The 14,759-nt window shown below is 41.1% G+C and overlaps 1 protein-coding gene across 4 annotated transcripts in view; it reads left to right on the top strand.

Annotated features, from left to right (window-relative positions):
- LOC133536876 (alpha-actinin-4) overlaps positions 1-14,549 on the top strand; it is a 97,967-nt gene extending 83,418 nt beyond the window's left edge. For 2 of the 4 annotated variants that reach the window (XM_061877535.1, XM_061877536.1), the window contains exons 14-23: positions 1,147-1,255; positions 1,335-1,475; positions 1,554-1,736; positions 4,308-4,442; positions 4,574-4,753; positions 6,461-6,607; positions 8,335-8,415; positions 8,852-8,917; positions 12,969-13,127; positions 13,212-14,549. In XM_061877535.1, coding sequence (XP_061733519.1) covers positions 1,147-1,255; positions 1,335-1,475; positions 1,554-1,736; positions 4,308-4,442; positions 4,574-4,753; positions 6,461-6,607; positions 8,335-8,415; positions 8,852-8,917; positions 12,969-13,127; positions 13,212-13,370 — 1,360 coding nt within the window. In that variant the 3' untranslated portion in view covers positions 13,371-14,549. The remainder of the gene's footprint in view (positions 1-1,146; positions 1,256-1,334; positions 1,476-1,553; positions 1,737-4,307; positions 4,443-4,573; positions 4,754-6,460; positions 6,608-8,334; positions 8,416-8,851; positions 8,918-12,968; positions 13,128-13,211) is intronic. The other 2 variants (XM_061877534.1, XM_061877533.1) reach the window with 1 other exon arrangement.
- Positions 14,550-14,759: the final 210 nt, after the last annotated feature.

Here is a 14,759-nt window from a genome sequence, read left to right as displayed (position 1 = left end):
TGGCTACAAGATTGAGTTGCCAAATTGGAAACGTTTTTTTTGCACGTTCTTTGCATACATTTTCAATGATAATGATGTAGCAAACTATCTACTAAAGAAACAAAAAAAATCTGTAGAACAATACATGGGACACATAATTGTCAAAAAGGTAGCCAGAAGAGGTAGGTGAAGGAAAATAAGTCTAAAAGTAAAATAAAATCCACCCAATTGCAGGAAATGTAGTCTTGATTTTCGATATTTTCTTTCGGGGTTTGCGTGGCAGCACTTTGTGCCGGCATGAATTTTCTCTCAAACGGTGTTCACATCTCTTCAAACAGCGCAATACTTACAGTATAACCACTTTGTAGGGTGCAATATAACACATTCAGCTTCATGGAAAAACCTACTCCTTGTTCTACAACATACATAGAAAGCCTAGACAGTGCTACCATCTAATCTAATGAGACTCAAATGTCATAAGTGGACAGCATGTATATCATAATACATATATTGATAAAAATATAAAAACTATTAAACAATTAACATTTATTAGCGCACCTTAATGTACCGACAATTGGTACCGTTGAGTACCGGTATCGATTTCAGGTACCGTGTGGGTTCAAATGTGACCGTAGCTATCCTTGATGGGGTGATTTTCGAATTAATTGCGATTATTTTTTGTAACAAGTTTTAATCATTAAAAAAAAAAAATCTAATCAAAAATCTTTTTTCTTTTTTTTTTAATGTGTCCCCTGCATCCACTCAGGCAAATCATATTGTTGATGTAGATGATCATATGATGTACAGATTTAGTTTAGAAAACAGAAGTGTTGGATACTTCTCTTGTTGTCTTATTTGTATTTGACGTTATTAAATGTTTGGGTAGAATTTTATCAAACAAAAACAGTTTTCTTTGAAGTAATATAAAAAAAATGTCACACCTGTTTATATATTTTATGGAGGAATGCTGTTAATCATAGAACAATTTTATTAAAAAAGTATGGATTTTGAATCGAGAGTCAATTCTGAACCGAATCTTTACCCCCAGGAATCGAATCAAATCGAATCGTGTGGTGCTCAAAGATTCACAGCCCTACTAACTACCACACTTAATCATAGTTTTTATGATATTTGCAACCTGACTCAATGCATGCAAATGTTTTCCAGCGAGCTGGATTATTATGACGCTCCCAGCGTCAACGCTCGCTGTCAGAAGATCTGCGATCAGTGGGACCGCCTGGGAGAACTCACCCATAGACGCAGGGACTCACTGCAGGTTTGTTCCAAGACGCCGTCGCAACACGTCGAGAGAAAGCGACTCCAGCTTGTCTTCTTTGTGATTTTTCTTCTTCTAGAAAACGGAGAAGGTGCTGGAGTCCATAGATGAGCTCTACCTTGAGTACGCCAAGAGGGCGGCGCCCTTCAACAACTGGATGGAGGGCGCCATGGAGGACTTGCAGGACATGTTCATCGTCCACAACATCGAGGAGATCCAGGTACTGCGTTTTAAAGCCAGGGGAATGTGTGCGGTTCACTCAGCAGGCGGTAAAAGACGTCAACGTTTGCTCCCTCAGAGTCTGATCCGAGCTCACGAACAGTTCAAGTCCACCCTGCCGGACGCCAACAAGGAGCGCGAAGCCATCCAGGCCTTCCATTCCGAGGTCCAGAAGATCGCTCAGCACAACGGAATCAAGCTGAGCGGAATCAACCCGTACACCACCATAACGCCGCAGAGCATCGACAGCAAGTGGGAACAGGTAAAGCGGGGTTTTTGAAACTTTTTCAACTGAGGGCCACATTCAAAAGATGCGGGGGCCATTTTGGTAGTTTTAACTTCAAAGCCAGCACAAAAAAACTAGAAAATTCAATTTCAGAAGAAATGTTGTGTGAATACTGAAGAGCCAAAGCCGAACTGAAATGCTAACAGTTAGCACGCTGGCTTGTCAGCGTCAAGTAACAAAAAATGTGAGCAAAATGAGATGAGCTAAACATGCTAACAATAGCATGCTTACAGTTAGCATTTGTGAAATACTAAAATATGACATTGAGGTCCTCCTAAATTAGCTTAAAAATCTAGCATGCTAATGTTAGTATGATAAAATGCTAACTGTAGCATGCATCAAGTACCAAAATATAGTACTCTGTGCGTACCTGAGAAAATTGTTTAAAATGCTGGCATATACACATTAGCATGCATCAAGTACTAAAATATGACTGAGCTGTATACTTGAAAAATTAGCTTTAAAAAAGCTAGCATGCTAACAGTTACCACGCTGGCTTGATGGCGTCAAGTAATAAAAAAATGTCAGCAAAATGAGCTAAAAAAGCTATAATGCTAACAGTAGTGTGCTAACATTGCAACAATAGCATGCTTACAGTTAGCATTCGTGAAAAAAATATGACATTGAGGTCCTGTTAAATTAGCTTAAAAATCTAGCATGCTAATTTTAGTATGTTAAAATGCTAACTGTAGCCTGCATCAAGCACCAAAATATATAACTGTGTGTACCTGGAAAAATGTGTTTAAAATGCTAGCATATTACCGTTGGCATGCATCAAGTACTAAAATATGACTGAGCTGTATACTTGCAAAATTAGCTTTAAAAAAGTGAGCATGCTAACAGTTAGCACGCTGGCTTGATGGCGTCAAGTAAAAAATGTGAGTAAAATGAGCTAAAAAAAAAAATGAAGCTAGAATGCCAATGATAGTATGATAAAAAGCTAAGTTTAGCATGCATCAAGTACCACAATATATTACTCTGTACATTTGAAATGCTAGCATATTAACGGTAAGAATCAATTAAGTACTATCTATCTATCTACCACCATATGACTGAGGTGTATACTTGCAAAATTAGCTTTGAAAATCTAGCATGCTAACAGTTAGCACGCTGGCTTTATAGCGTCAAGTAACCAAAAATGTCAGCAAACTGAGCTAAAAAAGCTGGATTGCTTACAGTGAGCATTTGTGAAGTACCTACATATAACATTGAGGTCCTGCTAAATTAACTTAGAAATCTAGAATGCTAATGTTAGTATGTTAAAAATGTTAACTGTAGAATGCATCAAGTACCACAATATACAGGACTGTCTCAGAAAATTAGAATATTGTGATAAAGTCCTTTATTTTCTGTAGTGCAACTAAAAACATGAAAATTGATGTTGCTCCTCTCCAGCCTTCCTCCAGATTCTAGCGCCTTGACTTCCAAATAAAACACAAAACTTGCTTTCGTCTGAAAACAGGGCTCTGGACCACTCTGCAACTGTCCAGTGCTTCTTTTCCATAGCCCAAGTCAGACGTTTCTTCCGTTGTCCTGATTTCAGGAGTGGCTTGACCATGGGAATACGGCTATTGTAGCTTTATCTGTTGAAAAGCTCTATGGAGATGATGATTTCGTTTTCCAGCATGATCTGGCACCTGTCCAAAGTGCCAAAACCACCAGTAACTGTTGTACTGACCATGGCATTACTGTCCTCGATTGGCCTGCCAACTCCCCTGACCTGAACCCTCTAGAGAATTTGTGGGGTATTGTGAAGAAGAAGCTGAAAGACACCAGACCCAATAATGCAAATGAGCTAAAGGCCGCTGTTGAAGCATCCTGGGCATCCATAACACCTCAGCAATGCCACAGGCTGATTGCCTCCATGCCACGCCGCATTGATGCAGTAATCCGTGCAAAAAGATTCCCAACCAAGTACCGAGTGCATTAATTGACATTTTCAAATGTTTGAAATTTTTTTGGTGTTATATTTTTTTTTTACTTGGTCTGAGGAAATATTCACTTTTTTTTTTTTTAGATAGGATTTTGGAGTTTTCTCAAGCTTTACGCCATAATCAGCAATATTAAAATAATAAAAGGCCTGCAATATTTCAGTTGATGTGTAATGAATCCAGAATGTATGACATTTTCATGTTTTTTAGTCACATTAAATGATAAATAAATGGGTTGTACTTGTATTACAGAAAATAAAGGACTTTATCACAATATTCTAATTTTCTGAGACAGTCCTGTATTACAAACAAAATATAGTAAAATAATACAAAATAGTAACACAATATTTGACGCTGGGGTTTATATCTGCAAACTTAGCAAAAAAAAGTTAGCATGCTAACTCGTATGATTTTTCAAGTAACAAAATATTTGACGCTGAGGTGTATACTTGCAAAATTATCATAAAAATAAAGCTAGCATGCTAATATTAGAATGCTAATGATTGAACCTCGGGTCGTTAGATAAATGAGCTATGGGCCGCACTTTGGACACAGTGTATGTGAACTGCTCATCTGTGCATCATGGTGTGAGGCTGAAGGGATGGTTTGTGTGCAGGCGCAGCGGTTGGTGCCTCAGCGTGACCAGGCCCTGCAGGAGGAGCTCCGCAAGCAGCAGTCCCACGACACCCTGAGACGGAACTTTGCTGAACAAGCCAACGTGGTCGGGCCCTGGATACAAACCAAGATGGAGGTAAGGCATGGAGTGTAGCCGCCGCCGGGGAGCACCGACATTCGGCACCGTGCGGCTGCCATGTTTTCAAGGAAAGAAGAGAACGGTTGCCAGGTAGAGTACAACTCAAGCATGGGCCCTCGTGTTGACAGGAAATCGGCACGATATCAATTGAGATGATTGGCACCCTGGAAGACCAGCTGACCCACCTGAAGGAGTACGAGCGCAGCATCGTGGACTACAAGCCCAACATTGAGCAGCTGGAGGGGATCCACAAACTGATCCAGGAGGCCCTCATCTTTGACAACACATACACCGCCTACTCCATGGAGGTAAGGCGTGCGGGCTTCGTAAATTGCACAGTGATATCGTAGTCACAAAACCAAACGGAGTGGTACCTCACTTTTTGTTAGTAACCCGTCTCCAAATGTCAGACGGAAACCAAATTGTAAGAAAATTCAAAATCCAATGAATCTGTTACAGATACCCAAAAATAGGAACACAACGCACATTTTGAAAGGAATAATTATAGTTCAACATGCAGAAAACATAAAAAATTATGAATTAAATTAAGGCTGCAGCTATAGATTGTTCTAGTAATCCATCAGTTAGTTTTTGATTCATCAAATAATCTGATAAAACACACTATAGCCTCAATGTCTATTTTAGGGAACACTATTCAAATATACAATACATTTATGCTTGTCATAATCTTCTTACTTTTGTTCTAATAAATGCATACTAACATTGAAACTACACATTTAACATGTGTGCATTAAAAAAAAGTATATATATAAATATATTACACAGTATATATGTCTATATTTTTGTATCTATAAACATATTTGTTTTTATTTATATATGTATGTATGTTTATTTTTTATAAATGTGTAAATATGTGTGTGTTTGTGTATATGTATATATATATATATATATATATATATATATATATATATATATATATGTGTATGTGTGTGTGTGTGTGTGTATAGGTATGTCTATACGTACAGTATATATTTATACACATATGTATATAAAGAGTGTATATATATATTATACAGTATATAATACACAGTAAAATACACATATATTTTTATTTATTTATCTATGTATGTATATATTTTGTGTGTGTGTACGGTATATATGTCCATATGTACACATATATATTTATGTACGTGCGTGTGTAAATGTATGTTTTTTATGTATGTGTGTGTGTATATGTACAGTATATATGCATGTATGTACGTGTGTGTGTGTATAGGTATGTCTGTATACGTACAGTATATATTTATGTACATATCTATATACAGAGTGTATATATATATATTATACAGTGTATAATACACAGTACAATACGCATATATATTTGTTTTTATTTATCTATGTATATATTTTTTGTGTGTGTCTGTACAGTATATATGTCCATATTTGTATATATGTACACATATATTTATGTACGTGCGTGTGTAAATGTATGTTTTTATGTATGTGTATATGTACAGTATATATGCATTTGTATATATATGTATGTACATATGTATATACAGAGTGTATATTATACAGTATATATGTCCATATTTGTGTATATATTCACAAATATATTTGTTTTTATTTATGTATGTATGTATATATATTTTTGTGCATGCGTGCGTGCGTGTGTGTGTATCAATTGTTGCAACCCTAGATGAAATGTATAAATAATCGTTTAACATAATGTTTACCTTTTATTGAAGACTCTTGATAGCGATAAGTTGAGAGGTGGATGAGAGTTTCTAACTTTTATCGAAATGCTCTCACTCGCAACTTTCTTTGGCCCCATATTTGAATATTTTGCAGTCGCACTCAAAATAAAAACAGTGTTATACGCGGCCAAACAGATTAGTTTGTTAGGCACAATGTTTGGCTGTAAGATAACATAAGCGGAATACAAAAACAGGGGCAAACTTTTGGTGAAACATTTGGCGAGGAAGCCATGAGGATGTAGCATCGTATGTCAAGATAGCGTTTGCTGACATGCACGTCTTCCTTGCTCTCCGCAGCACATCCGTGTGGGCTGGGAGCAGCTGCATACCACCATCGCCAGGACCATCAACGAGATTGAGAACCAGATCCTGACACGCGACGCCAAGGGCATCAGCCAGGAGGAGCTGTACGAGTACCGCGCCTCCTTCAACCACTTTGACAAGGTCAGGCGCCGCAAATCAACTTTTTCTACTTTGGGGAAAAAAAAGTTACGTCACCTAAATTCAGTTTTTGTCCGTGCAAGTTAACGCTGTCATAAGATTTAATGGCAATTGTGGGGCAAATACTCATGTCCATGCTAATGTTTAGACCGTAGGAGGATGTGAGAGGGGAGCCAAGCGAGTGAGTATTTGTTGTAAGATCGCCTCAACACGGGTGAACTCTCATTTCCTGTAAATATTACTACATACTGTAAGGAAAGTGTGACAACATTTGGTGTTTGTAACTGTTGGAACTGATCACCAAAGGACGAGGAAGGACTTTTATCACCACTAGGGGTCACTGTTTCTCTCACTCATGCACCCACATATGGTCTTTGTGTCTCCTCTTCGTCCCCTGGAGCAGTGTTTTTCAACCTTTTTTGAGCCAAGGCACATTTTTTGCATTTAAAAAATTGGAGGCACATCACCAGCAGAAATCATTGAAAAACGAAACTCTGTTGTCAGTAAAAAGTCATTGTCGAAATTGTTGGATACTACTTTAAACCATAACCAAGCATGCATCACTATATCTCTTGTCTCAACCTAGGTGTACTGTCACCACCTGTCACATCATGCCGTGACTTATTTGGAGTTATTTGCAGTATTCCTGTGTGTAGTGTTTTAGTTCTTGTCTTGCGCTCCTATTTTGTTGGCCATTTCTCTTTAATGGTATTTTCTGTAGCAGTTTCATAGATAGATGGATAGCACTTTATTGATTCCTTCAGGAGCGTTCCCTCAGCAAAATGTCTTCCCCTGAGCGATATTTCCCACATCAACTTTGTTTTAGCAATCAAGAATATTTCAGTTATCTTTCTTTGTGGGGACATTGTAGATTTTCATGTCATGTTCGGATGTACATTGTGGACGCCGTCTTTGCTCCACAGTAAGTCTTTGCTGTCGTCCAGCATTAGTTTTAGTTTCGTTCTCCAATGCCTTTTCTTAGGGGCACTCACCTTTTGTTTATTTTTTGTTTAAGCATTAGACCCCTTTTTACCTTCACCCTGCCACCCGCTGTTTCCGGCATCTACAAAGCAATTAGCTACCGGCTGCAACCTACTGATATGGAAGAGTATAACATGGTTACTCTGCTGAGTTATAGACAGTACCCTCAACAACAACACATCATTTCCAGACTAAGATTAGTGGTTTGCAAAAAATATATTTAGCCCAAATTAGATAACCTCCCACTGCACTACACTGGTTGAAAAACACTGCCCTGGAGCACCACTCATCTTGTTGTTCTGCTTTTCAAGACTTAGACTTACACTTCCTTTTATTGTCATTCAAATTTGAACTTTACAGTACAGATAAGAACAACATTTTGTGGTATTAGCTCGTTGTTGTGCAGGATAAAAGCGCAATAAGGTGCAGATATAAATAAATAGATTACTGTACAGATAAATATATTTCACTTTTGCATATGCATCTAGGTTTCATTTATTTTGCTACTGTTCAAAAGTATTCAACATATCCCACCATGCATTTCAGCAGCCTGTATGATTTACGATGTTTGGCTGCATGTGAGTGTGGACATTGTCTCAACAACCATTGGTGTCTGTTTCCCATGTGTGCCATCGTCCCCGCACCCTTCCTGCATGCCGCGCTCCATCCCGCCATCTACACCGTGTTGCTATTGGTCGGGTGGTCACCTTGTGCCGCTCTGTCATTGGCTGCCATTGGCCCCGCCTCAGGACCACAGCGGGGCCCTCATGGCCGAGGAGTTCAAGGCCTGTTTGATCAGTCTGGGCCACGATGTGGAGAACGACAAGCAGGTAGGACCCCTCCAGGGCCGAGGGCAGGGGGTAGGGGAAGAGGAAGAGTCCTCCAGGGCAGGAGCGCTGACGTCACTGCCACTCCTCAAATTCATAAAAGCACTTTAGACTTTCCCTGATCCATTTTGTTGAAACTTTTTGCTAACACATTTTAGCCTTCATTAGAGGAGTGGTGGTCACTGCTCAGTGCCGAGTCAGCGCTCTACTCTGAGGCACACTAGGGGCCGTCCGCATGGAGATGTAATGTTCCTGTATGTCCACCTGGGGTCTCTGTTGCTTTGTTGCATTCAGATGCGGGTTTTCACTGTGCTTCTTTTCTTTCTTTTTGTTTGTTTACTCCTCCTCTCAAAAATGTGTCTTTTCCATGTCTCTTATCATCCTGTTACTTTTTTTTTTACCAATGTCCTCCCACCCCGGCCACGCTGTGACCCCACAGAAGCGGTCAGGACAGATGGTGGCAGATGATTTCCGGGCTCTGCTCATTTCTACAGGAAACAGCCTGGTACTGCTGCTGGCCTTACGCCCTCACAGGGTGTCTGCAGGTCCAACATACACTCCTTTATAGACCTGAATTGGCATGCTGTGCATACTTTTGGAGCATGTTCACACCCAGTATCAACACTTCATGCATATCGACATCTTCACAAGGCGTATCATCATTGACACTCGGTGTAAACATGGAAGGGACAGGTGTACATATGTCGATACCGCGTGTAAACATGAGTCTTTAGTGTACAGAAAGTGTTGGCACATGATATCACTCAAGTTGATACCATTCCTACACATCTGGATACTTGCTGTAAATGTTCAAATATTTGTAAACGTGTTTATGACAAGTACGATTGAGTTGACACCCAGTGGAAACTTGCTGATATTAGTCTAAGTATGTTCAGCTATGCTGATACCAGTCCTCACATGTTGACACCAAGCCTTAACATGGGTTTAAACGTGTTGCTACCCAATTTAAACGTGTCGCTACCAGGTTTAAACATGTCGCTACCAGGTTTAAACGTGTCTCTACCCAATTTAAACGTGTCACTACCGGGTTTAAAGGTGTCGCTACCAGATTTAAACGTGTCGCTATCAGGTTTAAATGTGTCGCTACCTGGTTTAAACATGTCACTACCAGGTTTAAAAGTGTCGCTTCCAGATTTAAACGTGTCGAGATCTGGTTTAAATGTATCGCTACCGGGTTTAAACATGTCACTACCGGGTTTAAAGGTGTCGCTACCAGATTTAAACGTGTCTATCTGGTTTAAATGTGTCGCTACCGGGGTTTAAACGTGTCGCTACCGGGTTTAAAAGTGTAGCTTCCAGATTTAAACGTGTTGATATCTGGTTTAAATGTGTCGCTACCGGGTTAAAAATGTCACTACCGGGTTTAAAGGTGTCGCTACCAGATTTAAATGTGTCGCTACCGGGTTTAAACATGTCGCTACCAGGTTTAAACATGTCTATACTGGGTTTAAACATGTCGCTACCGGGTTTAAAGGTGTCTTTACCGGGTTTAAACATGTCACTACCGGGTTTAAAGATGTCGTTACCAGATTTAAACGTGTCGATAGCTGGTTTAAATGTGTCGCCACCGGGTTTAAACATGTCACTACCGGGTTTAAAAGTGTCGCTTCCAGATTTAAACGTGTCGATATCTGGTTTAAATGTGTCGATAGCTGGTTTAAATGTGTCGCCACCGGGTTTAAACATGTCACTACCGGGTTTAAAAGTGTCGCTTCCAGATTTAAACGTGTCGATATCTGGTTTAAATGTGTCGATATCTGGTTTAAATGTGTCGCTACCGGGTTTAAACGTGTCGCTACGGGGTTTAAACGTGTCGCTACCGGGTTTAAACATGTCGCTACCAGGTTTAAACATGTCTATACTGGGTTTAAACATGTCGCTACCGGGTTTAAAGGTGTCTTTACCGGGTTTAAACATGTCACTACCGGGTTTAAAGATGTCGTTACCAGATTTAAACGTGTCGATAGCTGGTTTAAATGTGTCGCCACCGGGTTTAAACATGTCACTACCGGGTTTAAAAGTGTCGCTTCCAGATTTAAACGTGTCGATATCTGGTTTAAATGTGTCGATAGCTGGTTTAAATGTGTCGCCACCGGGTTTAAACATGTCACTACCGGGTTTAAAAGTGTCGCTTCCAGATTTAAACGTGTCGATATCTGGTTTAAATGTGTCGATATCTGGTTTAAATGTGTCGCTACCGGGTTTAAACGTGTCGCTACGGGGTTTAAACGTGTCACTACCGGGTTTAAACATGTCAGTACCGGGTTTAAAAGTGTCGCTTCCAGATTTAAACATGTCGATATCTGGTTTAAATGTGTCGCTACCGGGTTTAGACATGTCACTACCGGGTTTAACGGTGTCGCTACCAGATTTAAACATGTCGCTACCAGGTTTAAATGTGTCGCTACCGGGTTTAAACATATCTATACCGGGTTTAAACATGTCTTTACCAGGTTTAAACGTGTCTCTACCCAATTTAAACATGTTGCTACCGGGTTTAAACGTGTCACTACCGGGTTTAAAGGTGTCGCTACCAGATTTGAACGTGTCGCTATCAGGTTCAAACGTGTCGCAACCGGGTTCAAACATGTCGCTACCGGGTTTAAACGTGTCGCTACCGGGTTTAAACATGTCTCTTCCAGATTTGAACGTGTCAATATCTGGTTTAAATGTGTCGCTACCGGGTTTAAACATGTCACCACCGGGTTTAAAGGTGTCGCTACCAGATTTAAACATGTCGCTACCAGGTTGAAATGTGTCGCTACTGGGTTTAAACATGTCTCTACCGGGTTTAAACATGTCGTTACCAGGTTTAAACGTATCTCTACCCAATTTAAACGTGTCGCTACCGGGTTTAAACGTGTCCCTACCGGGTTTAAACGTGTCCCTACCGGGTTTAAACGTGTCCCTACCGGGTTTAAACGTGTCGCTACCGGGTTTAAACGTGTCGCTACCGGGTTTAAACATGTCGCTTCCAGATTTGAACGTGTCAATATCTGGTTTAAATGTGTCGCTACCGGGTTTAAAGGTGTCGTTACCAGATTTAAACATGTCGCTACCAGGTTGAAACATGTCGCTACCGGGTTTAAACATGTCGCTACCAGGTTGAAACATGTCGCTACTGGGTTTAAACATGTCTCTACCGGGTTTAAACATGTCGTTACCAGGTTTAAACGTATCTCTACCCAATTTAAACGTGTCGCTACCGGGTTTAAACGTGTCACTACCGGGTTTAAACGTGTCGCTACCGGGTTTAAATGTGTCGCTACCGGGTTTAAATGTGTCGCTACCGGGTTTAAACATGTCTCTACCAGGTTTAAACATATCTGTACCGGGTTTTAACATGTTAAAAGGGTTTAAACATGTCTTTACCAGTTTTAAACGAGTTTTGATCGCGTCGGAACCCGGCATAAACATTCCATTCTAAAAATGCTGATACGTAGTCAAAGTAGGCTGATACCAGGTGTACACAAGCTGATACCAAAGTGTAAAACTGTTAATTTGGTATCAAATGTAAATTCCAACTGCCAACCTGGAAAAAACGATAGTTTGATACCAGGTGTAAACATGCTGATACAAGCATACTGTATATAGATAGCAAGCATATATACAAGTCAAACTACGCTGATACAAAGTTTAAATATTTTGACACCAAGTGTACACATGCTAATACCAAGCATAAATACAAGCCAAAACACGATGATACCAAGCTTAGATATGTTGATACCAGGTGTACACATGCTGATACCAAGCATATGCAGTGTATAGAGGTCAAAGTATGCTGATACCAAGTGTACACATGCTCATCCCAAGCATATATACAAGTCAAAACATGATACCAAGCTTAAATATGTTGATAACAAGTGTACACATGCTGATACCAAGCATATGCAGTGTATAAAGGTCAAAGTATGCTGATACCAAGTGTACACATGCTAATATCAAGCATATATACAAGTCAAAACATGATGATACCAAGCTTAGATATGTTGATACTAGGTGTACACATGCTGATACCTAGCATATGCAGTGTATAGAGGTCAAAGTATGCTGTTACCAAGTGTACACATGCTAATACCAAGCATATATACAAGTCAAAACATGATACCAAGCTTAAATATGTTGATACCAAGTGTGCACATGCTGATACCAAGCATATATATACAAGTCAAAGTATGCTGATACTAGGTGTATGTATACATGTTGATACCAAAGTGTAAAATTGTTAATTTGGTATCAAATGTAAATCCCATGTGCAAACCTTGATAAAAGGAGTAGATAGTTTGATACCAAGCTGATACGTAGATGGTGGATACTGTAAGTTGTTGACCTGCAGGCCACCTTCATGTTTGTCTTTTCTTCTTTCTCTGCTTGCTTTTATTTCTGCTTGTCCTGTATTCTCTCAGGACATTTCTGCTGTGTCAGCGTTTGTCTCGGCGTGTAACTGTCGCACGTGTCTTGTTGTTTCTACGCCCTGGTCGTCCATGTGTGTGTGCGCGTCTTTGCGCCGGGTTAACCTCCCTCTCGGTCGCCAGGGTGACGCCGAGTTCGCGCGCATCATGAGCATCGTGGACCCCAACAACACGGGAACCGTCACTTTCCAGGCCTTCATCGACTTCATGTCCCGCGAGACCACCGACACGGACACTGCCGACCAGGTCATCGCCTCCTTCAAGATCCTGGCCGCCGATAAGGTGACTTATTTGGCGTTGTTACCGCACTCCCGGGGTCCTTGAAGGCACCCGTAGAGACATTTGACCGTTTCCTGTTCCCATCAGAACTTCATCATGGCGGATGAGCTGAGGAGGGAGCTGCCCCCCGACCAGGCAGAGTACTGCATCGCCAGGATGGCGCCCTATACGGGGCCCGACGGCGTCCCCGGGGCCCTCGACTACATGTCCTTCTCCACCGCCCTGTACGGAGAGAGCGACCTGTAGAGAGGCAGACGGACGAGGGGTTGGGGGAGGGGGGGTGGGGCGGGATCATCTGGAAGACCGTGAGGCGTCCTCTGCGTGTGCCGGTGTGGAAATGTTTGAGCGTGCTGAGTGAAGCCTAGCTAGTCTCGGCCCAGCGTTGACTTCCTGGGCGGTGTCAGCTGGAGGGGGGGCGTTCTTTAACTTCACCCTCTCTGCCTTTTATTGGGTGGGGGAGGGGTCACGAGCTAATATTGATACTTACGCTAAATGTCTTTTTATTTTATGATCATTTTCTTCTTCTTGCAGGGGGAGGAGTCAGGTCTGGGGGAGGGGGCGGGGTCTCGACTGTTTGCGTATTAGATCCCAGAGTTATGCTGCGGGGCAGGAAAAGGCATATTTACCCATAATTCCCTTCTTGCTGGATAAGGTGACCAACTTTTTCTGTCCGCTTTTCTTGATTTCCTGCAGCGGGTGGAGGGTGGTGTCAGGATGGGGGCGGAGCTTGGAATTGACACTGTAAATATTTGTTTTTCCAGTGCGACGGATGAGGCTCAAAAGTAGAGAAAGTTTGATTATGTACCAGTGAGGAGCGTTTTTTTTTTTCCTTTTTGTTTTTTAAAAGTCCGATTACATGTCACGTGACAGGTGACACCCAATTACGAGGCAGTATTCTGAAAATCCTGCAAGCGCTTAATAAATGAAAGGTGGTCTACTTTCACAATAGGCTGAATGCGGATTCTTGCACTTCCTGGTTTGGCTGGTTGCCGTGGTAACAGCAACATCACAGAATGGTGGCTAAGAAGTGTGCTAGTCGGCGTCCTCGGCACCACCCTCTCTCTCTCCCTCTCTCTCTCTTTTCCTCCACTTCCTCCTCCTCCTCGGCGGTATTCGGGGGCTGGGGGGTGGTCTCTACTTCCCAAAATGTACAAATAAAATCAACAAAAAGTGAAATCTATGCAATAGAAATGAGAAAAGATTGGAATCCAAATTGACTTTTGCAGGCGGCGAGGGAAAGACAGGGGAAGGAAGAGGGAAAAACAAAAAGACTCGGACCAAAAGCTTCTTTCTTTGGTTTTTCTTTCTTTCTTTTTTTTTTTTTTACTCCGTCAGCTTGGAGAGGAATGAACTCTGGAAATTGTGATTTTTGTTTTTCTTTTTTTGTACTCTTTAATAAGGAACCTTATCTGCTGTACTGGAAACTGCAAAGGCCTTCTGTCTAACGATGAGTGACTTTCACAAAGCACACATAAAAAGTTTCCTTACAAAAAAAAAATGGCTTCTGGTTTTCATCTCCATTTTTCTCAGCGTGTTGACACTTTCCACTGAAGTAACCTCGATTTAGACACGACTCGCGAGGCCATCAAATATTTAACAGTGCAGTCGGATGGGAATTAAAACTTTACACACAAA

Source organism: Nerophis ophidion, linkage group LG18, assembly GCF_033978795.1.
Source record: "Nerophis ophidion isolate RoL-2023_Sa linkage group LG18, RoL_Noph_v1.0, whole genome shotgun sequence".
In the NCBI taxonomy this organism is placed as follows: domain Eukaryota; kingdom Metazoa; phylum Chordata; class Actinopteri; order Syngnathiformes; family Syngnathidae; genus Nerophis; species Nerophis ophidion.
The sequence above is the reverse complement of the archived record's forward strand: the minus strand, read 5'-3'. Positions and strand labels throughout refer to the sequence as shown.